The following is a 27,848-nucleotide window of genomic DNA, read 5'->3' on the forward strand; positions in this document are numbered from 1 at the left end:
CCTCTAAGATGCCTGCTCTTGCGAGTGCTGAGTCGCTGAGCTGCTTGCTCTCCATGTGACTTCAGTTTCCGTCCGTTCCTTCCGCAAGTGCTAAAATAATCTGATGCCCCAGGGAGAGGAGGCAGCCCAGCCCCGCGTTCGGCTGCTCTCGAGGAGTCCGAAGCCCCGGGAGAGGATGCGCCCCGCGGAGCCGCCTGGGCCTGCGGGAGCCGTGAGTATTTCCTGCGGGACGGCCCTGCTAGGGTGGGCAAGCTGGCGCGCGGCTGGGTGGTAGGAGGTCAGCGTCCGTGGCTCGGGACTGACGGGGAAGTTGTGGCTTGCTGCATCCAAACGCCACCGCTTTTGTGCTCGGTTTGGGGGCCACAGCTCCGGGTAGGTGGAGAAACCTCCCTCTGGGAGCACTTACAGCCCAAAAAGGTGGTGTGGTGCAGTGAAAGCAATGAAGGCTTCGGATTCCTCCTTTGGGGGTTTGAGTCCTGGCTCTCTGGGGAGAACACTTGAGCCTCAGTTTCTTCATCTGTGAAATGGGAACACTAATGCTCCCTTCCTGGGCTGAGTGACTGGAGGAGGTGATAAGACTCTACTGTGAACACTCAGCATGCTGAGTGCTTGGACGGATCTCCTTTCCTGTCCCACGACGTGGATTGAGAATCACCATTTCATAGATGAAGGCACCGAGACTCATTTACAGCGACACATATTTATGGATGTCTTACATGTGTCGGTGCCTTCAAGGTATTGGGGATAGAACTTGAATAAGACAGGCAAAGCCCATTCCCCAGAGTTTTTGTCCTTGGGAAATTCTACAGGGTGTTGTTACTCGGACCCACAGCTAGTAAGTATCAGAGGGAACCTAGACCCCAGGCTCTTCTGGCCCCTTGTCCAGTGCTCTTCTGTAGTAGCCCTGGTGGCCTATCCATGTGGGCCAGATTATAGAGGTTCAGCTTGTATCCCTGTGCACTTAGGAGCTGTCATAAGTAAGGAGCCACTGACCAGGCTTTACCCCAGAGAGAAGGTGGCCACGTGCCCAGCTATGGCTGGAACTATAGGAGGCTGAGCAGGATCTTAAGAATGGAGCCCCTGGAGAGGGCTGGTCCTGAGTGGTGCACTTCCAGGGGACCCCACTGGAGGTTTCTTCCCTGATGGGTGCAGCCTATTGGAGTCTGATGGCAGAAACATTCGGTACCTAGAGCCGGCCCTGCGAGCCCCCATGTTGTGCCCCCTTCACCTACTGGCTGTGCTGCAGTAGACGCTGATGGTTTGCTGGGTTTTATAGCCCTGAGACTTATTTATTTTTCTTACACACCCCATAGGTTTGTACATGTATGTCTGAGAGTTCCTAGGGGTGATTAGAAAATCGTGGGCCAAGAAAAAAAAAAATAGAACAAAACAAAACCTTGATTATTGCCTTTAGGTTAAAAGAAAACAAAACAAAAGTCTGTTTCACAAAGAGGGTGCTTCATCTAGTGGGGCTTCGTCTAGTTCTATAGGAACTTCATGAAAACCCATATAAACCTGATCCCACATAGTGCTTAAACCATTCATTCAAGAGCAGGGACTTCCCAAACAGAAGGCAGGGCCTGGGGGCTTTGGCCTGAGGCCTTTTTAGGAATGCACTGACCTCTGTCGCTGGCTTGTTTCTTCCTCACAGAAGAGTGATGCCAGTACCCGTTACAATTTTCATTCTGACTGCAGTGTGCATCCACACCACAAAGTGTAAACTAGACTCTTGGATGGACAACTAGATGTACCTCACGCTATCCTCAGACCCACATTATAACCACAGAAGTTAGGGGACAGTGGGCTTTCAACCATGGCTGAAAAACCTTATCTTGCTCAGGACATGCTATATGCTCAGCGATGCTTACTGACATGCCTGGATATTAGTGACGAATCTTTTTTGCCTTTGATAGAACTCCTCTATTATACTCATTTCCCACCCCTCAAACTATTCTTCGCAACATCACTGATAAAATGTCATGTGCTCAATGTGTAGGGGCTTCTGGGCTAGGTGAGGGGATGATCTCTGAAAGCTCAGAGAGGAGAGGAGAGGGAAAAAGGACACTGGCACTTGGATCTTGTCAAGCTTCACAAGCAACTGTAAACCTGAGTTCAGGGGTCTTTTAGTTAGAAATGACAAAAACCTAACTCAGCCTGGCTTCAGGGGAAAAAAAAAAAAATATTGTTTCAAATAACCAAAAAGCCTGTGTGAAATAGCTTCAGGCATGGGTGGGTCCAGGTGCTCAAACACTGCCAGCTTTGCCTTTTCCTGTTATTAGGCAGGTCCTAAAGTTGGTGGCAAAGATGATCCCATTCCTCCATGAATTCAAAGAACTGCAGCTCCAAGCTTAGTTCCCACAAGTTTGGCATCTGAAGGCAGGAACAGAAAGCCTGTTTCCCAATAGTTCTAACAAGAGTCCTTCTCTTGATTGTCATGGGCTTGTCATCTGTGATGTACCCAATGTAAACCCATCACTGTGGTTAGGGAAATAGGGGGCTCTGATGGGCCTGGTCTGAGGCCTCGTGCATAGGCCCCTCCTTGGAGCCAGGGATTGAGGTCAAACCCAAACAAATGTGGGCTTCTTTTTTTTTTTTTTTTTTTCAACGTTTATTTATTTTTGGGACAGAGAGAGACAGAGCATGAACAGGGGAGGGACAGAGAGAGAGGGAGACACAGAATCGGAAACAGGCTCCAGGCTCTGAGCCATCAGCCCAGAGCCTGACGCGGGGCTCGAACTCCCGGACCGCGAGATCGTGACCTGGCTGAAGTCGGATGCTTAACCGACTGCGCCACCCAGGCGCCCCCAAATGTGGGCTTCTTAAGAAAGGAAGGGGGTTTGTTGCATGACAATGGAAATGTACTTAACACTATTGAGTTTTACGTTTAAAAATGGTTAATGGGGCGCCTGGGTGGCTCAGTCAGTTGAGCGTCCAACTTCAGCTCAGGTCATAATCTCCCAGTTCATGGGTTCGAGCCCCGCATTAGACTCTGTGCTGATAGCTCAAAGCCTGGAGCCTGCTTCAGATTCTGTGCCTCCCTCTCTCTGTCCCTCCCCACCCGATGAATAAACATTAAAAAAAATAATAAATAAAAATAAAAATGGTTAAGATGGTAAATTTTAGGATATGAGTATTTTACAATTAAAAAGCAACAAAATAAAAAAGGAAGAAAAAGGAAGAGTGGTTTCCTCAAAGGGGAATTGAGGAGATGTTACCAGAAGGAGAAATGAGTGTGGGTAGGAAAAACCAACTGATTTCCAGAGCAAATGGAGTCAGGTGCTGACACCAAAGCACATGTATCTTCTTGCTCTAATGCATGAGTGATTTCAGACCAACAAAGGGAATAAAGGAGGAAGTAGAACCCTGTCGTGTTCTCACCAGCGAGGTAGGCATAAGGAGCAGAGCTAGTGCCTATGATGGGCTGAATGTGGCCACAAAGCCCTGTGAGGACACAGGGATGCCCCACATCCAGCCCCAACCCAGAAGGTCGCTGTAGTCAGGTGCTAGCTGTGTGCCCCAAGAAACTTTCTGCTGCCACCTCCAAGAAAAAAAAAGAATCAGGAGGGGATTTCTCCACAGAAGATAGCACTTGGGGCTCTGTCTTTTTACCTTGACTCTGTCCTTTTACCTTTTTACCTTGGGGCTCTGTCTTCTCAAGCAGGACCTAAATGTCTGAGGCAGCCCAGCACCCACAGTGCCGGCAGGGGCTCATCTTGATGTGCACATCATGTTCTCCAGTAACTTCATGTCACTGCTTTCTAGACGTCAGGCTGGACACTGGTTCCTTCTGGTCCTTCCTGTTGTTACTCCTCGTCTAGACCAGCTATGGTCCCTTGGGTCTCTCCTGCCTTTCCAATGTCTCCTTGGGGGTCCTACCAGATGCCAAGGCTGAGCTCTCTCCCTCAGGTCTTTCCTGGGTTGGCCCTGGGTCACCTCCTTCAGCTTTCAGACACGCTAATGGTCTCCTTATCACTGTCTAGGTTGACAGCTGTAGACCTCCTCATGGGACTCTCCTGATGGCCTTTCTCTTGTTCTAGGTTCTCCAGACTTTCCCCAATCCCTGAACTGAAGCTTCCATTATATTTAGTAATACTGGCTTCTTGTTTCCTTCTAAATTCCCAGGTTTTTCCCAGGCTTTGTAGCTCCTTTTGCAAACCTGTAAAGGCCTTCACCTTTGTCATAGTTACACTTCATGGCATTGACAGGTTACCCACAGAAGACCATGGCCCCATGAACACTCAGGGGTACTTACTATTCAGAATATCAAACACTGCATGGCAGAGGCACTGACCAATCGGAATGGACATTGTCATTAGAAGCAGAATCCTGGGGCCCATGTTGGGTCAGGTGTTAACCTCCCTGGCTGCTCGATCATGGTGGGGCCTGGCAGTTCCAAGAGAGGGGCCAGGCTCATGGGATACCTATTTGCCAACAAATACAAACCTGTGCAACCCAGGTGAACATTCACTCAACATATATTCGTCCCAGGCAGGTGCACATCCAGCACCTCCTACCTGGGCCAGAATTTCGGTTTTGGCTTGTTGAACAATTGATTTGGGTCTTTCTGAGCCTTGGACTTCTTATCTATAAAATGGAGATAATAAGCAGGGACTTGAACATAGATTTTCATTCCAGTATTCATAGAAGTCTTATTCACAGTGGCCAAAAGGTGGAAATAACCCAAATGTCCGTTGATGGGTGAATGGATAAACAAAATGTGATCTATACATACAATGGAATATTATTCAGCTATAAAAAGGAATGACATTCTCATACATGCTATGACATGGAGGGACTAGAAACCTGATGCTAAATGAAATAAGCCAGGCACAAAAGGGCAGATATTACATGATTCCACTTACACAAGGTACCTAGGATAGGCAAATGTATATATAAAGAAAGGACTGTGGGAGTACCTGCGTGGCTCAGTCGGTTAAGCATCTGACTTCGGCTCAGGTCATGATCTCACGGTTTGTGAGTTCAAGCCCCGTGTCTGGTTCTGTATTGACAGCTCAGAGCCTAGAGCCTCCTTCAGGTTCTGTATCTCCCTCTCTCTCTGCCCCTCCTCCACTCATGCTGTCTCTGTCTCTCATAAATAAACTTTAAAAATTTTTAAAAAAAGAAAAAGAAAAAAGAAAGAACTGTGGTTACCAGGAACTGAGGGGAGGGGGAATAGAGAGTTCCTGTTAAGTGGGTACCGAGTTTCCATTTGGGATGCTGGATAGGTCTGGAGAAGGATTATGGTGTGATCGCATGGCAAAGTGAATATATTTAATGCTACTGAATTGTACACTCAAAAAGGTTTAAAATGGTAGCTTATATGGGTATTTTACCACAGTGAAAATGGAGACAGCAACGCCTATTTTATAGAACTGTTGTGAAGTACTAAACGAGATCCAAGGTCGGCAAGAAGACTTTGCAACTTCATGCTGTTATTGCTATTATTATTCAATAGTGTTAAGTTATAATCCAATTGTTTTGGCTTTATCCAAGAATCCCCTAAGAATCATTGGTATTGGGCACCTAGGTTGTTTATTCAGTGAAGGTCTTGGTTTCGGCTCAGGTCATGATCTCACCGTCTGTGAGTTTGAGCCCTGCATGGGGCTCCATGCTGACATTATGGAGCCTGCTTGGGATTCCCTCTCCCTCTCTTTTTGCTCCTCCCCCGCTTGCGGATGCACTCTTTCTCAAAATAGATAAACTTGAGAAGAGTATTATTTTAAAAATCATTGTTATTTTTGGCAGAGGGGATTTCTTCTCTTAAAATCACATTACTCCCATTCCTCTGTGAATTCAAATAAGTTGTAGTGAAAAAAAAATCAGCCTTAGAACAGGCAGCCACCTTGTCAGTGCAATTTGAGGGATTTTGAGAAAGACAAAATCATCTCCCCTACCGTCCTGAACCTACACCATGAAAACTTTATTATATTTCATCATTACCGATATAAAAGAGCCTTGTATTAAAGAGCATATCCGTGTAAAGAGCTGTGAAGTGTAAGATATCCATTAAAGAGCAGTGTATTAAAGGGATATCAGTCATTTACACTGCAGTGTAGACAGCTTTCCTCCTAATTCTGAGGACTCTAAAGCAGTGATTGTCAAATCTTTTTTTTTTTTTAACAAGACAAACTTTTCTCCAAATAGCCAACTTTGCAATCTCGATTAAATTAATTAGATTGATCTATAAGGTTGAACAAGTAGTAGCTTCATTTTTTGTTAAATCGCTTGATATGCATTCTAAAGTTTTTAGGGGGAAGTATACTGATGACTGCAATCTATATCTTTTTTAAAAGTTTATTTATTTATTTATTTACTTATTGAGAGAGCACAGGGGAGGGACAGAGAGAGGAAGAGAGAGGATCCCAAGCAGGCTCTGCACTGTCAGCACAGAGCCCAATGCAGGGCTCGAACTCACAAACCATGACATCATGACCTGAGCTGCAATCAAGAGTCGGACGCTTAACCCACTGAGCCACCTAGGCACCCTGACTGCAGTCCATTTATAAATGCATCAAAAAATGAGACGACTTGAGCTCCTAGGTGGCTCAGTCAGTTAAGCATATGATTCTTGGTTTCAGCTCGGGTCATCATCTCACAACTTGTGAGTGCCAGGGCCATGTCGGGTTCTGTGCTGGCAGTGGGGAGCCTGTTTGGGATTCTCTGTCTCCCTTTCTCTTTGCCTCTCGCTTGTGCTCTCTCCATCTCTCTCTCTCTCTCTGTCTCTCTCTCTCAAAAGTTAAAAAAACAAAAGATCTTAAAAAAAATAAGGTGGATTGAAGGCTGGATAGAAGGATAGGTAGATCGATAGCTATGTGATAAAAACAAATATAGTAAAATGTTAATAGCACAATCTATGTGATGGGTATACCAGCAATCACTGTCAAATTCTTTCAACTTTGCTGTGTGGTAAAAATTTTCACAATAAAATATTGAGGAAATGTCAAATTACTCACAATACCTGGTTAACTGCTCATTTTACTTTTCATAAACATAAAAATCAAATAACAAAAATATCAAAAAACTTCAATAAGAGCTGTAACTCTATGATATATTATTATGTTATATGGATCATTGGATCATTGCTCAACTGAACTATTAGAATGAGATGAGGAGGTGACATATGCACTGGGCCTTGAAGGATGAATAGGAGTTTGGCAGCTGGAGAAGGCCAGAAAAAGGATCTTTCCCACAAAGGAAACAGTGTGCGAAAATATACAATTTAGTCATGGATAGCAAGTATCCCGGGTGGCTGGGGCTTGTGGCATTGGGTTGAATTTTGCTGGATTCACAGACTAGGTTTGAATCGCAGCTCTGACATTCTCTAACTATATGGCCTGAACCTTTGTGAGCCTCAGTTTACCATGTATGAAATGAAGATGATAGCATTTATCTGCTAGGATTTTGTGAGGATTATTATATGTAAAGCACCTGGCATAGCACTTATCCCAAGGTGAACCCTCAATAAACATTAGCTATCGCAATTGAGAGCCTGGGAAGCAATTTGACAGCTTGAATACCACCCTGTTGAGCTGGTCAGTTGTCCGGAATCTACATCATTTCTTTCCTCAGTTGTGCTCTTTTTCAAGGGAACCAAGGTTGGAGGGGCGGAGGCAATATAGTTCCACTCTGGGCCATAAGCCTTGGTTCTCACCTATAACCCCTTCCCTGCCTGTAGTCTCCCACAGACTTTGGGTGGTCTCTCCTCTTCCGAACATCTCCAGATCCACACTCCACAGCTCAGACGGATGGGAGAAGGTACTGCCACTCTTCTGTTTTATTTATATCAGTATGAGCTCCCTGTTTGCACAGAGGAATTCTGCGTTTAATTCTGACATGACCTTGTCTTACTAATGAAGTCTGCAACATTTCCTTATATTGACAAAGTTCTTCACACACATTCTCTCATTCGGTCTTGAAACAACCCTGTGAGGTCAGCAAGGCAGGTATTATTGTCACCTATGACCACATTGGAGTGTGAGAGAGAAACCTGTGATATTGAAAGGAAATGACAAGTTTGAAACTAATGCATTGTTGGTAGGGTTCCTGTCCACAGAGATTATGTGGGTCTCTCCTAAACGAAGGTGACAACACATGCCCACTACCACTAGCCGTGTAAGAGCAAGGTGTTATGGCCCCAGTGGGAGCATATTTGCATTTAAAACCTGTGGTCATGGAACAGGACAGAGCGAACTGACCTCCATTGGTTCTAAAGGGCTGACCCTGACCACATAGGGAAGCCGGCTGACTCATTTGTAGCCCTGAGGCCACAAAGTCGGGCAGGATAGTGTTTAAGCAGCATTCCCTCCACACCGGCTGCCAGGAATTGGTTATAGGTAGAGCCCAAGAGAAGAAAAGCTGCTGTGGCCTCCAGCCTCCCTCCAGGCAGAGACAGAACCTAAGCCATTCCCAGATGAAGACTCTTCCCCCGAAAGTGGGTAAAGCTTGGCTGATCACGTGTGCTAGGCTGTGGTGCAAACAAGAGATCTATCTGTATTTTAAACCAGTGCTTGGAAACCACTGCACGGTGTTCCCTGTGGCACCTTGTCCATATCATCCCATCTCTCTGGCCTGAGTGTTCTCATCTCTAAAATACTGGAGGGTAGTTCCTTCAGAAATGCTACAATTCTCCTGAAGAAAAAAAAAAAAAAGTCAATTACTAGATTTGAACGAACATGCACGTGGCAGAAGAGTCACGTGCAACAGAACTGTCCTTTCTCACATAAATTCTTGGGGCCACACATCCAAGGAGCATTCTAACAAATTCAAATGGTACTCCTCGCTTATTTGTGCAGGGGATCACGGGTTCTAGAAGTGGGATCCGAGTTCTGGAAGCAAATGCAAGCGGTATTTGCACGACCAGCTGCTTACAAAGCAGTGAGCTCCCACCTTGGGTGTGTTTAATGCCACAGGCAGGTTGATTACCTGCCAAGGATGACACGTTAAAGATGACAAAGACTATTTTTGAACCTTCTTTTAAAACTTACCTTAATACAGTAGCAACCCTACCACACAGGCATTATGATTCCCATTTTACTGGGGAGGAAATCGAGGCAAGAAATTGAGTGATGTACTGAAGGTCAGAGCCAGGCTTTGAACCTGTTCCATTTGTCCCCTTAGCCTGGACTCTTTCTTCACCCTTACAGTCACCTTTCTAGAAGCTGGACTAAGAACACACAGCCCAAAATCTAAATCCCTGAGGCCCTAAAAAAGAAAAAGAATTTCTATAAAACAACTTAGTTATTTTAGTTATTAGTCAATGATATTTTTCCTCCATTAACTCCAAATATCCCTTTAAGCACACTTACAATAATTTCAATTTTAAGCACCTATAAGAAATTCTCTATTTTTGTGATATTTGTTAGGCTCTGATTATAACATATATTTTTTAATTTCAATTAATAGTATATCGATTCTATTCTTTTAAAACTTGTCTTGGGGCACCTGGGTGGCTCAGTTGGTTAAGTGTCCGACTTTGGCTTACGTCATGATCTTGTGGCTTGTGAGTTCGAGCCCTGCATTGGGCTCCGCGCTGCTTGGGGATTCTCTCTCTCTGCCCCTCCCTGCTGTCTCTCTCTCTCTCTCTCTCAAAATAAATAAATAAACTTAAAAAAAACTTGTCTGGATATAGTAATTGAAGTTGATTGTTGGAAAATTAGAAAACACTAAGAAACAAAAATACAGATGTGGAAAAAGTAAATATTAGGTGCAGTTCTCTCCACTGTTGAGATTCAGCTGTGTACCCTTTCAAGTATTTTCCATGCACATGAGTGCAGATTCCTTTAGCACACTTAGGATTATACCATACATTCTGTTTTGCATCTTCCTTTTTTTCTTAATATTTTATTATGACCATCTTTCCATGTCGCTAAATATATTGCCACTGAAACATTTTTAATTGTAGCACATTATTCCTATCATATAGTTGTATCATAATGTATTTAGCCAATCCTTTCATTGTTGGACTTATAGATGGTTTCCACTTTTTAAAATATTATCACTAATATCTCACTGAATATCTCAGTAAAAATATCTTTGCGTACATTATAATTCCTTAGGATAAACCCCTAAGAGGGGAATGATTGGATCAAAAATAATCTACGTGTCAACATCTTTGATAAATTTTGTAAAATTGTCCTTCAGAAAAAGTGTGCCAATTTTCCCTCCCACCTTTAGGGTCTAAGACGATGCTGGGGGTGATGGGGACTCAAAAGCTATTGTGTTGCCGATGTTTTAACAAGTTCATTACTAAGAGAGAAAGCCAGAGAAGCAAATTGTGAGGTCTGAATTCACACATCACAGTTCTAAATGCCATGTTGCCCCAATCCTCAGTATGCAAATTCTTTTTTAGATGTGTTCACCATCTGAACATTGATTCTATGCAAAATATAGGAATGTACTAATTCAACCAAAGATTACAGCTGGTTCTTCACTTTTATGACTCTTCTTTATTTTCTTTCACATATAATACCAAAACCAAATTTTAAAAAATCTTTGGATTTAAAAGTCCACTGTTTGGACATTTATCCAAAGATATAGAACTAAGTCAATAAAGGCATGTGACTGTTCAACATCATTAGCCATTGGGGAAATGCAAGTCAAAATCACAAAGAGGCCACCTCACACCTACTAGGATGGCCGGAATACAAACGACAGAAAATAACCAGTGTTGATGAGCACGAGAAGGAAATGGAACACTCCTGCCCTGCTGGTGGGAATATAAAGTGTGCAGAAACTGGAAAACAGTCTGGCAGTTCTTCAACGTCAAACAGAATTACAGTCTGACCCAGCAATTTCATTCCCAGTATGTATAGGCAAGAGAATTGAAAACATGGCCACACAAAGACTTGTACATGAATGTTCACAGATGCATTATTCATAATAGCCAAATGGTGGTAACAATTCAAATGTTCATCAGCTAATGAATTCATAAATGAATGTGGCAAGTTTGTCCGGACAGTGAATATTATTCAGCCATAAAAAGGAAGGAAATACCGATTAATATGTGCTGCAACATGGATGAACTTCGAAAGCATTATTATAAGTGAGAGAAGACAGACACACATTGTATGATTCAATATACATAAAACATCCAGAATGTACAAATGCACAGAAATGGAAAGTAGACTAGTGTTTGCCAAGGGAGGGGGAAGTGACTGCTAATGAATACAGGGTCTCATTTTGGGGTGTTGCAAATGTTCTGGAATTAGACAATGGTGATGGTTGCACAACGCTGCGAATATACTAAAAACCATTGGTGAATTACATAGTATGTGAATTATGTCTCAATTTTTAAAGTATATCTGTGGCTTATTTGCAGGAAAAGAGAGCACAGAGTATCTTTAAACCTTTTTTAGACATGTTTAGTTTGATAGCTAGTTATCAAAGTAATCCAAACTCACTATTCAAAAGTTGAATAGTTTTTATCTTGAATTTATGTGTTTGTTTGCTTATTTATTTATTTATTTATTCATTAACTTACTTACTTATTGCCTCAATCAGAAGGACTCCCCCCCCCCCACACCCCCCGCCTTCTCATCTTGAATTTAAAGTTTGAATCAATGGGGCACCTGGCTGGCTTAGTCAGTTAGAGCATGCGACTCTTAATCTTGAGGTTATGAGTTTGAGCCCCACATTGGATGTAGAGATTACTTGAAAATAAAATCTCAAACAAATCAAAACAACAACAAAAAACCAACATAAAGTTTGAGCCAAAATGTCATTCTTGCTTTTCTTTCTTTTTTCCTTCCTTCCTTCCCTTTCTTCTTTCCTTTTCCAGACTACATTTTAAGCAATAAATATATCTTGCTAAACCATTTGCTTGGTGTCAGTACAATTTCTCCAAGCAAAAGTCTTGCAAATCAAGTTAGTTTTATGTGCAGATTCTTATCAAGAAGAAATAATGTCTACAGTCATCTAACATGATGATTTGTCAGTACTCAAAATAAGTCAGTTTTCCTGTAACAAGAATCTAATTAGTTTTGGAGTGCACTTTTTAAAAAATTTATTTTGAAAGAGAGTGGGGGAGGGACAGAGAGAGAGAGAGAATCCCAAGTCAACACTATGCTGTCAGTGCAGAACCCAACTGGAGGCTGGATCCCATTAACTGTGAGATCATGACCTAAGCAGAAATCAAGAGTTGGTCACTCAACTGACTGAGCCACCCAGGTGCCCCTAGAGTGCACTTTTAAAAACCATTTGTGTTTTTATGTGTTAATTTTTCATAACTTTTAGCTTTAAGTTTATTTATTTATTTTGAGACAGACAAAGAGAGCACACGTGCATGCAGGAGCATGCAAGTGGGGGAGGGGCAGAGAGAGACTCCCAAGCAGGCTCCACACTGTCAGCCGAAATCAATAGTCAGACGCTTAACCGACCAAGCCACCCAGGTGCCCCCATAACTTTTACCTTTGAAACCATTTCTAACTTACAGAAAAATTGCAACACAACTAAAAGAATGCCCATAAATTCTTCACCTCTGTTTACCAATTGTTAAACATTTTGTCATATTTGTTTTCTTTCCCTCTATTTATTAAATATATATATATATATATATATATACATACATATTTCTGAATGATTTGAGAATAATGTTGCAGACATTATGCCCCTTTACTTCTAAATAATATAGTGGGTTTTTTTCTAAGTATAAGGATAGTCTCTTACATAAATGTAATCAAAATCCAGACATTTAACTGGGTGCCCCTTTACTTCTAAATAATATAGTGTATATTTTCTAAGTATAAGGATAGCCTCTTACATAAACGTAATCAAAATCCACACATTTAACTGGATCTCCACCATAAAACTGTTATTTTCACCTTTGCAAAATTAGTAAGGAATCTGTAGAGAGATAGTTTAAGACTACTGTCTTGTTTCCCAACAAATTTTTGCTCTTCGGTTTTCCTTTTCCTTGATAAGTCTTGCCTATAGATTGCACTTGGAAAAATATATTGCTAGCTTTCAGATTTCAGCCACTGTCTCTAATTTTCAGGTAGCATCATGAACCTTGCATGCATCTATTGTCCAGTTTTGTCCTTTGGGTTTAAAACTTATTAAAGAGCAAGTCCTATTTTAGTTGGCTCCTTTTTGTTGGCAAGATGCAACAGTAGGGCCAGCCTTTGAGGGGTGTTGCGGGGTACTATCATGAGAAAACATGGAGGTTGGAAATGGATCTGACCCTGCAGAGAACCATCAGGAACCCTAGAGGCGGCCTCAGAGCCCATTCTCACCACCCAGCCTGGAGGGCCCATCCTCCTGTCATTCTTCCTATCCTCCCTTCTCTGATCTCTGTTGAGATGAATGTTGACTGTTTTCATTCTTTTCTGTTCACACACCTTGTCATCTGACCCATAGCTTCTGCTTCCTCACAGCAAGATCCCTCAAAAATTCAATTCTACCTTCTCTCTGTGGCTTTTAGTTCCAATTTCCACTGCCAATGACCTAATTGTCTCCCTTGTCTCTGCGTTGGGATCACTCATAGGGTGCTGGCTGCATGTAAGGATTGACCTCCTCTGGTCAGATGCTTCCCCAAGATTCTATTAGCTTGTTGGAGGTGGAGGTGGAGGGATAGGTAGAGATGGTGGTGAGGTCATGTGTCTCCCTTGAGGGCTGCCTCGCCAGAGGGACTGTAGGTGTGGTGGACAGAGCTATCGGCCTGGACAGTGGAAGTTATATTAGTACATCAGGTCAGAACACGTGATCTACCACTCTAGGGCTCTTTTCAGATAGGAGAGAAGCAGCCTGGAAGCTCTCATTTGAATGTCAAATGTTCCAATTTTCAGGATATCTTTAAGGTTGATGTGTATGTGCATTTTTAACTTAACAAATGTTTTCTGAACACCTTTCTGAGAAGAATATTTGAAAAATATATGTTCCAGAAAATGCTGGGACAGAAAATTACCATAATTCCCCCTCTGCCTTTAGAAACCCCAACATTTATTTCATTTTCCCTATTAATTTTTATTTTGAAAAATTTCAAACTCACTGGAAGGTTAAAAGAAAGTATCATGCTAAATTTATCAGTTGGTAATATTTTCTTTAATTTTCTTCCTTCCTCTCTCTCTCCCTTTCTCTCTCTTTCTCTCTCAGGCCATTTGAAAGTAGGTTATATAAGTTGTAGACGTCATGAAACTTCACCCCTAAATACTTCAGCGTGCATTTCCCAAGAATAAGAGTACTTTCCTACATGACCAAAAAATCATCACCGCACCTAAGAAAATCAGCAATAATTCGATAATATCATTTGTACATAATACCATTGGAAAGCACATTATTCAGCACACATATTACCTCACTTGTCTCAAATTTTTCTTTTAGAGATTTTTAAAAATCCAAAATCCACTCAAGGTACATGCATTACACTTGGTTATTATGCTTCTTTTTTTTTTTATGTTTATTTATTTTGAGAGACTGAGAAAGCGTGAGAGGGGGAAGGCAGAGAGAGAGGGAAAGAGAATCCCAAGCAGGTTCCACACTGCCAGCGCAGACCCCGACGTGGGGCTCAGCCTCACGAACTGCAAGATCATGACCTGAGCCAAAATCACGAATGGATGCTTAACCGACTGAGCCACCCAGAAGCCCATTAAGCTTCTTACTCACTGGTAATCAGACCTCCCCCTTTTCTCCTCCACTGCCTTTTTTTTTTTAATTAAAAAAGTTTTTTTAATGTTTATTTATTTTTGAGAGAGAGAGAGACAGACAGACAGACAGATCACAAGCAGGGGGAGGGGTAGAGAGAGACAGAGACACAGAATCTGAAGCAGGCTCCAGGCTCTGAGCTGTCAGCACAGAGCCCAGTGCGGGGCTTGAACTCACCCACTGTGAGATCATGATCTGAGCTGAAGTCGGATGCCACCCAGGCGCCACACCTCCACTGCCTTTCTTTCTGTTTCAAGACTTTGACTTCTTTGAAGGGCCCAAGCCAGTTGTCTTATAGGATGATGTATAGCCTGGATCTGTCTGATTGTCCCCTCATGACTGGGTCCAGGGCAAACATTTTTGGCAAGCGTACTGCCAAGATGGGGCTCTGTGTTTCCCAGGGTGCCACATCTGGAGGCTCAGAGTGTCAGGTATTCTCACTACGGGAGATGCTAAGTTTGAACATTTGGTGAGGGCTCAAGTCACTTCAATTTTTTGCTACGATCAAAGAGACCAAAGCTGTTTGCCTGGGGCTTTCAAATACTTCTTGGTAGTAGGAATGATTTGAAGTGTTCACAGACTGGTGTTTCTGTTTTTTATTATCTATTCTCTGTGGTGTGTGACCAGCTGCCCTTCCCTGTCTCCCAGGATCCCAGGTGGGATTTGCTCTTTTCTTTTTAAACAAAGGCAGACTCCCTTCCTGTGGAACCCTCTAGCTAGCAACTGTACCTTTCTTCAAGGGTGTCAACGCCACACATTCACACCCCACGCTCTGCCTCTAGAGATTTCCTCCCCTCAGGCCAGTCTATAAATATTTGTTTCTGAGACCGGTACCTCTGAGAGTTACCATCTTTCTCCAAAGTCCTCTTTCTTTAAAGCATTTTCAGCTATTTGATTACTTTGAGGAGGAAATTCTCAATGACATGCTAATGTATGTATCACATTCTTAACACTGACTGATCGCGCCTTTAGCAAAGAGCGCGCAGTGTGCAGTCGCAGCTCTGGGGGCAGCGGCTAGAGTAGCAGCGGTGACGGGAGGTGGGGAGGTGAGAGTGTGGGAGTGAGGTGATATTCGGGGTGCCCCTGAATGTTAGAAATCCAGCATCCTTGCCTGAAAATGAAGCGGAGCTCTCCCACATTCATGTCAGGGTTACTCCTTAGCATTCCCAAACTTTTCGGACGAGGAGATCTTTTTATGGACAAAAATACCTGTAGATTAGCCTTTACTTGTGGTTGTGTTTCACTCCCAGCTGGTTAAGACGTTACATCATGACAGAAAGCTACTTGAAATTAATAACACTTAAAAAAAAAAGTTTTATTTTTTTTTTTGATTAATACAGGAAAAATGACATGCATTTGGAAAACAAGCAGTGTACATATATGTTTAAGTGTTAGGGGGGTCTAATAATACTAAGTGTGCTGCTGCACCCCTGGATGATTTTGATTTTTGTGAGGACAGGGACATGGAAATTTCAGGACTTCCAGAAGCAGAGACCAGTCAAAAGATTTCACTCACCCTCTCCTTCTGTCCTTCGTAAAAGCAAGCAATCTCCCACACATGCCCTTGCTGAAGCCATTCGTTGGCCTGCATGCCGCCACCTTCTTCCACGAAAGCCGTCCTGAGCCCAGAACTGATGTGGTCACAGGGATGGATATGGAAAGCGCTCACCCAGCATACAGTCAAGCTGCTGCTGGCAGGATCAGGACACCCTGTCCAAAAGGAGTAAATGTTCCCACCCCTTTCAGCCCACAGGGCCACCTACTCAGTCTTCTTTGACCTTACTTGGCTCAGTGAAGCAGGACCTTTTCCCTCCTACCTTGTGGAAATAGAAAAAGCAAACAAGCACACTTTCTAAAACAAGGAGGAACTTTTACAGCTGATGTGCATTCTTCTTCCTCACTGTTCGTGTTCTCTTGCTGTAGAATACGGTCTCGATTCATGTTGTTTTTGTGAAGTGGATCGGTTTTCACCACTTATTTATGTTCATACTAGGTATGAACAGAGAAAAAATAGACAAAAAGCCATATTGTATTTCTGCCTGAAAAGGAACACTGTGTAGGGTAGCCTGGCTGGCTCAGTCAGAAGAGCACGAGACTCTTGATTTCAGGGTCGTAAGTTTGAGCCCCACATTTGGCACAGAGATTACTTAAAATAAATAAAGAAACTTTTTTTAAAAAAAGGAACACTGTATGTACATGGGATTGATGTGGGTTGAATCACAGTTTTCCATGATAACCAATTAGAATGCATAGTCTCAAGACCATTGGTTGCATAGGGGATGCCGTTAAGCATCGGAGGTCCTGATATTTCAAGGACTTCTAAGAGAAGTTTGTGATGACTGGACACAAACAGAATAGTTAGAAGATAAAGAAGAAATGTAAATTCAATACTACGAGGACTTCACTCTAACAGAAGGGTAGGATTTATAATTTCAATATCTCCAACTCAAATATGTTACAGACACAGTACAGTTCTTAGGTCCTGCTAGCACCTGAGTCAATAGTGCCTTGTCTTTGAAAGCTTTTCACTGATTAGAAGCTGACAACCTCTGGCATTAGCCATGATCAGGGAAACCGTGACTGGATAAGACATAGAGAGACCTTATAGAAATTATTAACTGAATATGGGGCGCTTGGGTGGCGCAGTCGGTTAAGCGACCGACTTCAGCCAGGTCACGATCTCGCGGTCCGTGAGTTCGAGCCCCGCGTCAGGCTCTGGGCTGATGGCTCAGAGCCTGGAGCCTGTTTCCGATTCTGTGTCTCCCTCTCTCTCTGCCCCTCCCCCGTTCATGCTCTGTCTCTCTCTGTCCCAAAAATAAATAAACGTTGAAAAAAATTAAAAAAAAAAAAAAGAAATTATTAACTGAATAAAAGAATGTAGGATTGTAGATTCTATATAGAAGAGAACAGGACTTACCATTTTTTGTCTCTACACTGAGAAGGAACTCTTCAATTTTGTTACCTGGCTTAAGAAGATACGAGCTGAGTCTGTTAATGCCATCTGCCTCTCATGTCAGGATCTCAGCTTTCATATAGGGGAGTTTCCCAGTGGTCACCCAGACCAGGAGACGTCATACTTATTCAGACCCTACTTAGGGAATGATTTGCAGTTTCTTATGGCTCCAGTTCCTCTGTGGCTCCTCAGTGGTCATAGTCCATGAAATGGAAACCATGAATCCAGGACCTTTTAATTATAGTGAGGGGAGGTTCCAGGTTACCTCATTTAAATTATTAATTTCAAAGGGCGCCTGGGTAGCTCAGTTGGTTAAGCTTCTGACTTTGGCTCAGGTTATCATCTCACAGTTCGCGAGTTGGAGCCCCGTGTCGGCCTCTATGCTGACAGCTCAGAGCCTGGAGCCTACTTCGGATTCTGTGTCTCCCTCTCTCTCTGCCCTCCCTCACTTGCGCTCTCTCTCTCTCCCTCTCTCTCTCTCAAAAATAAACATTAAAATTTTTTTTAAAGTATTAATGCCACACTCGTGTGTCCTCCATTATAATTATTTTCCTTTCACTTCCCTTTCTCTACCCAAAATGTAGTTGAAGTGATTTGGCTTAAAAAATGGATGTATTTTCTAGAAGATGCCAGAGAGATTGGAGTGAAGTGGGACAGTAACTTATTTGCCACAAGCTTAGATGCTCTCTTATAGCTCACCCAACTAAGGTTAATTGTGAGGAGGGGAAGCAATCCTGTGCACACAGCAGAGGGTTAATGAGATTTCCAGTGAGATTTGCTATCCAAACTCATCTTGTAGTCTTTGCAGCTCCATGGCTCTGAGGAATCCTTCTGCATACTCTTGGAATAGTTTTTCTCAACCTGACTGATTGAGGAAGAATAAAAACCCTTTTATTCTTTTCAGGGTCACTATATACCTTTTTTGTTTAGGACTGATCCAAAGCCATTCTCACTAACATCATTGTATCTGCCAGGGTCCAACCAGGAAACAGAAACACCCAGATTATTTGTTAAAGAGAAAATTTAGTGCGGGAAATTGGCTACACATGAAGAGGCTAAGAAGCTAACCAGCAAATAGACAATCAACCCAGAGGTTAGCAATTTCAGGAAGCTATGATCTTCCCTAGTAGGGGAAGGATAATATAGGGAAAGGATGGTGTTACTAGAGTCTAGGAGTCACCAATAGAAGCTCAAGGACTTCTCAGTCCAAGGCAGGGAGAGATGGAAAGATTCAGTCCTCCTTCTGCTGTCTAACTTCCCATAGTTCCTCCCATTGACCAAACCAGCTGGAGGCCAGCTGACACCCAGAGCTTGGGAAATAGGCTTCAGAAGTCAGTTCCCTATGATACAGAGCAGGGTAAGGCATCTATCTGAGGACAAACAGCTCTCAACCAGCATAGTCTTCTGTTACTGGAATTAGCCTTGTTCTGGAATTTATTAACATAGAATTTTTAATGCAATCTTCCTGCATACCTTTCACACACCAGTTGGTGTAATGATATATTCATTCTTACATCCAGATTTTTCATTCTTTGCCCTTCTTTGTGTAACTTGAATTACCTTGGAGATGACACGTAACAGCCACTCAACCAGCTCAATGGTGTTTGAAACTCATAAATAATAATTATGTCATTAACTACTTTCACAGTTAATGAAGCACTTTCACATATACTGGTTGATCTCATAAAAACTCTGAATAGTTATTATTATCCCCATTTTATGGATATCAGAGTCTTGGAGACTTTATATGAATTGCTTGGAGGCTTTATATGAAGTCTGCTTGGAGACTTTATATGAATTGAAAAACAAATCCTGGAGCCAGAATTCAAACCCTGGTCTGTCTGGCTCTAAATCTGATAATTTTTCCATGCTGCCTCATGAAAGAAGGAGTTGCCCAGAGGGAACAACAGTAGTTTTTCTGGGCTGGTTGGCTGATTTTAGGAGGAAGGAGAAAATATATTTTAAATTTGCAAAAATTTTCTCATTGACCCAGAAATTAAAATTATGCTCAGAGCATGACTTCGGGCCTATCTAACATTCCAGTCTAAAGAATTATATTCTCCCTGAAGAAATCACAATCTTTCCCTGTACATATCTAGATTTGGCATTTCAGTATAAATTGAAATGGCTGTTCTAGAAGGGTCATTGTCACAGCAGCATGTACCATCCCAAGCCTGACAGAGGGGGTGAGGGAGGAAGGCAGTGGGGAAAGTCCTTGGTTTCCATTTCCCTGTCTGTTTTCAATAAAATATAGGACACCCAGTGAAATTTGAATGTCAGGTAAACAATGAATTTCTTTAGTGTAAGTATGTGCCAAATATTGCATGGGACATATTTGCACTAAAAAGTTATTTATTGTTTATCTTACATTCAAATGGCATCTCGTAATTTGCTAAGTCTGGCAGCCTTATTTCCAGTTGGGCAGTGATCCCAAGGTTGGTGTGTGTGTGTGTGTGTGTGTGTGTGTGTGTGTGTGTCCTGTGCAGATCCTAAGGACAAAGCCCATATGGCTCTGCTTCTGCCATCTGTGCCCTGTACAGGCCATGAGGTAGTACTTCCTGCACAGGTGCAGAAATGGAAGGAGGGCCGGGAAGGGGATTCCCAGTGTCCAGCAAATACTGATGAATTCTCAATTGGAGGTTCCCTTTGTGGTAAGGAGCGCTGACCTGACCTGATGTGAAGGTTAAAGTTGATTTACCTGGTTTCGCTTTGCTTTTCTGTTAGTCTGTTTTCACTGGTGAGTATTAAAATCTGACCATGAAGTTAAAGTTAGCCTCAGAGATGTGTAAACTTATTCAAAGAAAGAGGAAGAGGAAGGGGCCCAAGATGGCCTGGGTGTGTGAGGCAGAAAGGTCTGTGGGTCCCATGGAATGGGTGAGGAGGTTCATTTCAGTGCTGGTGCTGCTGGCCTAGGAGAAGCCTAGGGAGCAGGCCCTGTGGTCCCTTCTGGGGAGATGTCAAGGAGAGGATGGAGCAGAAGAAATCCTGGGGCCAGGCACTTGCATCTGTTTGTGAGGAAGCAGAGCTGAGAAAGGAATGTCACTGGGCTATAAGCCCTCCCAATAGGAGGGCAGTCAGTTCAACAGCACCCTCAGGGAGAGAAATTATGCTGGTTACTCATCCTGGAGCTCAGGGAAGGGGACCTCGGTGGGGGCTGCTCTCAGCCCTGCTACTAAGTTGATCTGGAACCTTAAATAAGCCCTTAGTGTCTCTGGGTCTTTGAATGTTCTCCTGTAAAAATGCAATGGCAGAGAATATAATATATTTCCATTATGGTTTTGCTTAGTTCTAAAATTATATTGGTATATGTATAATTTTAAGCCTTCTCATGGTTCCTGTCCTGTGTTCACTGGCCAGGTAAGAGGGCTGGCAACCACACCTCATCAATAATCCTTATTATACCTGAAGATTACTTTTCATTGGCCCCTTAGTTTTTTTCTCTTATTCAGGCAAACTATCAAAGTCCTTTTTTGCAAAAGGTTGTATTCAAATGAGTCAAAACCAATGAGACCTACCCTCCTAAAAGCCTCATGTCAACACAGCAATTAGTAACTCTACAGGACCAGAAGCTACAATTAGTATTTCAGTCCCAGTTCACCATTCTTTTGTTCATTCATTCATTCATTCATGCAGCAAATATTTACTGAGTTCAGACAATGCATCAGGCAGATTTGAGCTTTGGGAGGAAAACTTCAACAGAACTACAAAATGTGGCAAACTTTGGGTGACCTGAGATCCGGTTCCTCAAGTCCTTTGCCTCTCTCTTCTGTTGGTGGGCTTTTAGAAGTTTCAGTATTCAGCCACCTGTCCATCAAGTGGTAGAGGCAAAACAAAAATAAGTTCTTGTCAACAGTTGTAGTGAAAGGTTGAAAGCGTTGGCTAACTTGAGGTATTTGAATGATCTGTGGGTTTCCACCTCCTGATAGCTGTGGGCCTCTAAGACCAGACATAGCTGGGAACTGGCTCCTTCTACCAAGAGTGCAAAGCAGCCCTCTGGGATGTCCTTCTCTTACTCACTTCTTCCTTGCCCTCTGTCCACAGTGCTGCACTTGAGATGGAGTTACTGCCGCTCTGGCTGTGCCTGGGTTTTCACTTCTTGACAGTGGAATGGAGGAATCAAAGTGGAATGGCCACGGCAGCTTCCCAAGGGGGCTGCGAGTTGGTGAGTTTTCCAGTGTCTGTTGGTTTTGTCCTGACAAGGTCTGGTCTATTGGAAGACTGATGTATTGTCAGTCAAAGAGGGCAGGGAATGAAAGAGTCTGAATCACTCTGTAGCTGCCTAGCATGAAGCCATGTGCAAGCTGCTCCTTAACCAAAGGTTCAGATGACACCTGAGAAAGACCAGGCAGTCCCTGCCCATCTTCCTCATACCTGCTGAAGCCAGGAGGCCCCAGAGACAGGCACAGGTTAGTCACCTGAAACAGGAGCACCCTGTTAAAAATCTGGATGATTGAGCTCTACTAATGGTATCAGAATCCCTGAGTAGGGTGTAGTAAAATTGGATAATCCCTGACTCAGAGCTTGTATATGAGCCAATAGCAAATGCTCCAACAGCTGTACTGCAGAGCAACATTCTTGATCACATTCAGGCTGAAGACGATCAAGGGAGTGGATATCTGAGCTTTTACAGTTTACCCTCTCCAGGGCTTTCAGCCTCTATCTGGAAACAGACCTGGCTCATAACAACTGGGCACATTTCTGGAAATTTTCCTCCTAGCCTATAAGTCAAAAGTCTGCTTGAGAAACATATATTTCATAAACATTCCTTGAGTCCTATTATATAGTAGGTACTAGAAAGACAAATTGGATGTCGGGGTTAATACCTACAATCTGAATTGTATTCTTAAAGCTGATAAATTTAAAAAACCCAGTTGGTCATGGTTCTTAACCACCTTTAGTAACCTCTGACCACTATGCTGTAGTATACTCTAGTACAGAGTGGGGGTTATGAGCCAGACCAGGTTTAAATCCCAGCTTGGGGCACCTGGGTGGCTAAGTCGGTTAAGCGTCTGACTTCAGTTCAGGTGGTGATCTCACAGTTTGTGGGTTCGAGCCCCATGATGGGCTCTGCGCTAACAGCTCAGAGCCTGGAGCCTGCTTGAGATTCGGTGTCTCCCTCTCTCTCTGCCCCTCCCCTGCTCGTGCTCTGTCTCTCTGTGTCTCTCTCAAAAGTAAATAAACATTAAAAAAAAATTTAAATCCCAGCTTGCTAGCTGGTGACATTGGTGGGGGGGGGGGGCACTCTGTGTCTCAGTTTCCTCATCTGTAAAATATAGAATAGTGGCACCAACCAATAATACCATAACACTGCATTGCTATGATGATTAAATGAGCTAGTGTATATAAAGCACTCAGAACAGGGCCTCGTTTGTACTAAGAGCTATGCGTTTTATCTGTCATTATTGTTGTTAGTCTCTGTTACTACAGACTTCCATTAATTCCTTACAGAGGCTATTAAAAATTAACTTCAGGGCCGCCTGGGTGGCTCAGCTGGTGAAGCATCTAAATCTTGATTTTCGGCTCAGGTCATGATCTCATGGTTCATGGGATTGAGCCCCACATCGGGCTTCGTGCTGACAGCTCGCTCTCTCTCTCAAAATAAATAAATAAATATTTAAAAACAACATTTAAAGGTTAATAACTTCACAGTAGCTAAATCAAGAGGGAATCAGAAAGTATGAGTTCTTTGATAGCCTTTCAGGGTTCAGGCTAGACTGCCTGTCTGACCGTCTCCAGCCTGGTGGGCAAGAGCAGGGGTCAGCTGCCAGGGGGTTCAAAGAGTGGATCACCCATGGCTCTTGGAAGGCTGAGAGTTTGAGGGTCCAGCTATCTCTGGTGCCCTGCCTTGCCTAAGCCACGTGTTATCATAAAGTGGACATGGTGAGATTTTCTTGGGCTCTGACAGCCACGTCGTCCTTTCGCAGCTCTTGGTGGGGCCACAGGGAATTGCAGAGGTTGAGCCCATGCTTACAGCAGCTGTGGTGAGACAGGGTCTCGTGTCTTGAGGAAAGCCCCTCACCACAACATTCTCCAGAGAGTCCCTGTCAGGGGGAGACCAACACTTACACAAATAAAGAAATGCACCTTGTTTCTGCATGGAGGGATTCAATTTTGTAAAGATGTCAGTTATCTCCCAATTAACCCATAATTGTAATGTAATCCCTGTCAAAATTCCAAAGATTTTTGAGGGGAGGGGAAGTGTGAAAGGAAGTTGGCAAATTCACTCTGACGTTCATCTGGAAATTAAAAACAACTCAAACATGCAACAACAGAGATTAATTAATCAGATCTTGCTAATCATTATAGCTAACATTTATTAAGCACTTATGTGCCGGGTTGTGTATTAAGTGTTTTTACATAAACAATCACAAGGCAAAAAAAAGCCCCTATGAGAAAATTACAAGTATAATTTCCATGTTACAGGTGGAGTAATGAAGGTCCTGACTGGTCAGGTAACCAGCCCAAAGTCACCCATTTGATAAAAAGCAGAACCAAACTGGACTGACCCTAGAACTCTTGCCTTTAGCCACCGTGCTATTCATGCAACAAACTGATATAGAGTTATATAACAGGATGTGATCAAATGTATTTTTATTTTTTTTATTTTAATTTTTTTTTCAACGTTTATTTATTTTTGGGACAGAGAGAGACAGAGCATGAACGGGGGGAGGGGCAGAGAGAGAGGGAGACACAGAATCGGAAACAGGCTCCAGGCTCTGAGCCATCAGCCCAGAGCCTGACGCGGGGCTCGAACTCACGGACCGAACTCACGGACCGCGAAATCGTGACCTGGCTGAAGTCGGACGCTTAACCGACTGCGCCACCCAGGCGCCCCTCAAATGTATTTTTATTGCCAAGACGCTATGTCTATACACATTATCAAAGGTGGTAAAAGTAGATCACTGGACAGTTTGCGGAGTATGGGCTCATTAAAAAACTTTTTTTTCAACAATCATTGACTTTGTCCTACTGACCAATCCTGGGAAAGGAATGTCATTATTCTTCTATCTGATCACTTAAAACTTTTTTCCTGGACACCTGACACCCTGTGACTGATTGTTTTTGCCAGTCTTGTAGAACATTGGGATGCGTTAAAGCATCCTAAGGCCTGCGTGACCTCTGCCATGAGAACAGGGTCGTCCCATCCATCCTGCCTCCTTATGTTGCACAGCTGTGGTAGAACACATCCAGGAAGAGCACTGACTTGGGCATTAGAAGTTCTGGACTCCTGTCCCTGCAATGCCACTGGCTCTTCGCTTCTCTGCAGACCCCACTTCTCTGTACAATTCAGGGAGATGTTGAGGACTAAAGTCCTTTTAAGCTGTAATATTTATCAACCCAGAATGTAGAGGAGCGTCCCAGGCAAAACTCCTTTGGGTGACATGAAGATGCCACAGCATGTTGGTTGTTTTGTGCTAACCCTGTTGGACACACAGGTGTTAGGGTAATAGCGGTAACAATACAATAGCGACTGTTTACATTAATGGTGTTTGCTGTGTGTCAGGCTCTGTGCAGCCTCTCACCTAATCTCACTGCAATCCTCTGGGCTAGCTACTCTCTATCTGCATCTCCGTTTTTTCAGAGGAAATAACAGACTTAGGTTAAGCTACTTGCCCAAGGTCGTGTAGGAAACGAATGGCAGAGGTGGGATTCAAACCCGGATTCAAACCGGCAGACAGCCCTGGTCCTCAGTCCTTCTCACAGTCGAAACCAAACTGCAAGCACAGTTGTCACCACGCAGAACCCACGACACAGGTGCTCAGATTTTCTCTGACGTGAGGTGTGTTTTAAGTGAGGCCTGGAACTCAGCTCTTAGCTGACTGTTTCAATGCGAAGGTTAAGAACAAAGAAAAGTTCCCTTTTGTTCCACATTTTCCTAGCCCCCCCTTTTTTTTTTTTTTTTTAATTATGATCTCTAGAGTCACTCTCAGAAGCTGTGGTAAAAGTCAAGTGAATGAGTCACATTTCTGTACATAAACTTGTCTGCCTCGGAGGCCCTCCTCCCTGCTGACCAGTGTCTGTCTGATCCTAGGTTGATGGAGTAGCCAATTGCCGAGGGCAGAACCTTGCATCAGTGCCCAGCGATCTCCCTCCCTACTCCCAGATGCTCATCCTGGATGCCAACCCGCTTAAGATCCTGTGGAACCATTCCCTCCAGCACTACCCTCTCCTGGAGAGCCTCAGTCTGCACAGGTGCCACCTGGAGCGCATCGGCCGCGGTGCCTTCCAAGGGCAGGCCCGTCTGCGCAGCCTGGAGCTGCCCGACAACTCCCTCTCAGAGAACTACAAGGAGACAGCGGCTGCCTTCCACCACCTGCAGGCTCTGCAGAGGCTGGACTTGTCAGGGAACTCCCTGACAGAAGACATGGTGGCCCTCATGCTCCAGAACCTCTCTTCGCTGGAGGCTGTGTCCCTGGCGAGGAACACCATCATGAGGCTCGACGACTCTGTCTTTGAGGGCCTGGGGCACCTCAGGGAGCTGGATTTGCAGAGAAACTACATCTTTGAGATTGAGGGTGGCGCTTTCGATGGCTTGACTGAGCTGAGACACCTCAACCTGGCCTATAACAACCTCCCTTGCATCGTGGACTTCAGCCTCACACAGCTACGGTTCCTCAACGTCAGCTACAATGTCCTGGAATGGTTCCTGGCGTCAGGGGGAGAGGCTGCCTTTGAGCTGGAGACGCTGGACCTCTCCCACAATCAGCTGCTCTTTTTCCCACTCTTGCCCCAGTGCAGCAAGTTGCACACGCTCCTGCTGCGGGACAACAACATGGGCTTCTACGGGGACCTGTACAACACCTCTTCGCCGCGGGAGATGGTGGCCCAGTTCCTCCTTGTGGATGGCAATGTGACCAACATCACCACTGTCAACCTCTGGGAAGAGTTTGCGTCCAGTGACCTTGCGGACCTACACTTCCTGGATATGAGCCAGAACCAGTTCCAATACCTGCCTGATGGCTTCCTAAAGAAAATGCCTTCCCTCTCCCACCTGAACCTCAACCAGAATTGCCTGATGACGCTCCACATCCGAGAGCACGAGCCCCCAGGGGCGCTCACAGAGCTGGACCTGAGCCAGAACCAGCTGTCAGAGCTGCACTTGGCCCCGGGGCTCCCTGGCTGCCTGAGGAGCCTCCGGTCATTCAACTTGAGCTCCAATCAGCTCATGGGTATCCCCACTGGCCTTTTTGCTGATGCCAGTAACCTCACTACAATTGACATGAGCCACAATCAGATCTCACTTTGTCCCCAGCCGGCTGGCTTGGACCTGCCGGCCCCCCCAAGCTGTGTGGATTTTAGGAACGTGGCGTCTTTGAGGAGCCTCTCTCTCAAGGGCTGCGGGCTGGGGGCATTACAAGACTGCTCGTTCCAGGGGACTGCCCTCACCCACTTAGACCTGTCTGGCAACTGGGGGGTTCTGAATGGGACCGTCGCCCCTCTCCGGGGTATCGCTCCCACGTTACAGGTCCTGTCTCTGAGGAATGTGGGCCTCAGTTCTAGCTTCAGGGAGTTGGACTTCTCTGGGTTTGGGAATCTGAGAGACTTGGATCTGTCAGGGAATTCTTTGACCAGTTTCCCACGGTTCAGGGGCAGCCTGGCCCTGCAGACCCTGGATCTCCGCCGAAACTCGCTCACAGCCCTTCCCCAGGGGGCCGTGTCTGAGCAGCTCACGAGAAGTCTGCGGACCATCTACCTCAGTCAGAATCCATATGACTGCTGTGGGGTGGAGGGCTGGGGGTCCCTGCAGCGCCTGCACGCCATTGCCGATTCGGCCATGGTCACTTGCAACCTCTCCTCCAAGGTCATTCGCCTGATTGAGCTGCCCGGAGGTGTGCCTCAGGACTGCAAATGGGAGCGGGTGGACATGGGCCTGCTGTACCTCGTGCTCATTCTTCCCAGCTGCCTCACCCTGCTGGTGGCCTGCACTGTCATCTTCCTCACTTTCAAGAAGCCCCTGCTTCAGGTCATCAAGAGCCGCTGCCACTGGTCTTCCATATACTGACCTGGCCACGTGCCAAGGTTCGAAATGGGGTCTGTGCGTGGAAGAACCCTTTCTCTGCCAGATTTCCGGACCTGACGCAGAGAACAAATCCAGTGAATTGAGGTTTAAGTGAAAGTTTAAAATGTTTCCAGCCCTTAGTTGCCCCACGTTCTTCTTCCATCGTTGTGAATCATCCTCATCATCCTGGTAAAATATTTATTAAGTGATGTTCTGTGAAAATAAAACACGTGTCTCATAAATATTTTTTAAATCAAA

At 44.2% G+C, this 27,848-nt stretch overlaps 1 protein-coding gene across 2 annotated transcripts; it reads left to right on the forward strand.

Annotated features, from left to right (window-relative positions):
- NRROS (negative regulator of reactive oxygen species) lies at nucleotides 1–27,848 on the forward strand. Of its 2 annotated transcripts, XM_045502470.1 has the most exons (3): nucleotides 4–211; nucleotides 21,632–21,752; nucleotides 25,623–27,848. In XM_045502470.1, exons 2-3 carry the CDS (start codon nucleotides 21,645–21,647, stop codon nucleotides 27,591–27,593), a joined length of 2,079 nt encoding a protein of 692 aa, XP_045358426.1. In that variant the 5' UTR covers nucleotides 4–211; nucleotides 21,632–21,644; the 3' UTR covers nucleotides 27,594–27,848. The 2 variants fall into 2 exon arrangements, with proteins under 2 accessions (XP_045358427.1, XP_045358426.1); XM_045502471.1 differs by lacking the exon at nucleotides 21,632–21,752 and having other exon boundaries at nucleotides 1–211.

Source organism: Leopardus geoffroyi, chromosome C2 (genome assembly GCF_018350155.1).
Source record: "Leopardus geoffroyi isolate Oge1 chromosome C2, O.geoffroyi_Oge1_pat1.0, whole genome shotgun sequence".
Classification (NCBI taxonomy): Eukaryota; Metazoa; Chordata; class Mammalia; order Carnivora; family Felidae; genus Leopardus; species Leopardus geoffroyi.

What these genes read in the sequence shown, in the direction of transcription:
- NRROS (XM_045502471.1), top strand. Translation starts at nt 104, where the DNA reads ATGCCCCAGGGAGAGGAGGCAGCCCAGCCCCGCGTTCGGCTGCTCTCG. An exon ending in CGCCTGGGCCTGCGGGAGCC is followed by an intron (nt 212 to 25,622) that starts GTGAGTATTTCC and finishes GTCTGATCCTAG; the next exon opens with GTTGATGGAGTAGCCAATTG.